The 1,207-nt window shown below is 41.3% G+C and overlaps 1 protein-coding gene across 1 annotated transcript; it reads right to left on the bottom strand.

The window, feature by feature from the left end:
- Positions 1–259: 259 nt before the first annotated feature.
- Positions 260–915, bottom strand: LOC149685368 (uncharacterized). Its single transcript, XM_089870874.1, has 2 exons — positions 739–915; positions 260–517 (listed from the first exon to the last, which is right to left on the bottom strand). Exons 1-2 carry the CDS (start codon positions 913–915, stop codon positions 260–262), a joined length of 435 nt encoding a protein of 144 aa, XP_089727000.1.
- Positions 916–1,207: the final 292 nt, after the last annotated feature.

The following is a 1,207-nucleotide window of genomic DNA, read 5'->3' as shown; positions in this document are numbered from 1 at the left end:
AAAAGATTTTCCTACTAATTGAAAATATATTTAATGCAAAACCACACAGTATGTCTTCTTCCATTTCAATAGAATTTCGGTCCAACGGGACTATAATAAAATCGCACCTTTTGGCTACGTTCGGTCGAATGGGACACCACAAAAAAGCCGTTCTGTCGAATGGGAATTCGGTTCAATGGGACCAAAGCGTTTTTATACCTTTCTAAAGGGGTGTGTTTATGTTTACATTAATTAGTGGTTCCATCTAGTCCATTAATTCCTAAATTCTAGGAGGACACATCAAAACGACAATGCCCAAAATCTTACTGTCTATGAATGCTGTAAAGTTGTATTTGTTCGCGTATTGTGTTTTATTTTCCATTTTTAGATTTTCAAGCAATAGAAATTGAATTATCAATGTCCCTACGACCATGAACTTTCTCTTGTCACCGATGTTTTGCGCGACGTTGACGAACTCGTCTCCGATTACCCCGTTCTCAATCTGAAGTATTGAACTTTTTCGGATGGAAACGTCGGCCTAAAATTGAAATTAATGGTTCTGTTTAAATCATTTAGCAATTTTAGAAGCGCGTAATACAAGATCAATTTGTTCTCATGATATGCGTGTAAGCAATTAATTATAATAAAATGCAAGTCAAACCTGTACCACTATACTCGACGTTGGTTTTATCTAACAATTCTGAGAAAAATAGTATCTCGTGTTGAATAACAGATAGGTCGGTCTATTTCTGTTCTTACCTTTTTTCGAAAAGATACAAAATCGTCAGTGTCGTTCCAGAACCACACGTTTTGAAAATCCTGTTTGACGAGTTGGTCAACGGTGTCCACAGTATCGTAGTCCTTCTCGGTGAAATCCCACTTGAGGTTGCCTGATATTTCAAAGTAAATGAAAGTGATCGCGATCAAGCAGGACATGGCTGCCAGACGCCACGTGATCGCTTTTTCGACACGGCTGTACGCTGTAAAGAAACGGCTCGCATTTCAAGTATAATTATATTGGCCGTTGCTATTTGTGCCCGGGTTGCGGGCAGAAATAGCAAAAAGGGTGCTAAATTCGCCCGGGTTCCGGGCAGAAATAGCGGCCGACTAATGCGAGGCTAAAAGTGCCCGGGTCCCGGGCAGAAATAGCCGGCCCACAGGGGACTGTCTATATCTGCCCGGGTTCCTTACTGATGCAAACCAGGGCACAAATAGCGGGCCCACAGTG

This window comes from Phalangium opilio, unplaced genomic scaffold, assembly GCF_054372755.1.
Source record: "Phalangium opilio isolate 3A_F unplaced genomic scaffold, DU_Popi_V2 ptg000032l_1, whole genome shotgun sequence".
NCBI lineage: Eukaryota > Metazoa > Arthropoda > Arachnida > Opiliones > Phalangiidae > Phalangium > Phalangium opilio.
Note: the sequence above shows the minus strand (reverse complement) of the source record. Positions and strands in the feature narration are given on the sequence as shown.

Bases quoted from the DNA above. Each gene is read 5' to 3' on its own strand.
- LOC149685368 (XM_089870874.1), bottom strand. From the start codon at position 915: ATGTCCTGCTTGATCGCGATCACTTTCATTTACTTTGAAATATCAGGC. The intron at 518-738 runs GTAAGAACAGAA...TTTCAATTTTAG, and splicing joins TTGTATCTTTTCGAAAAAAG to GCCGACGTTTCCATCCGAAA.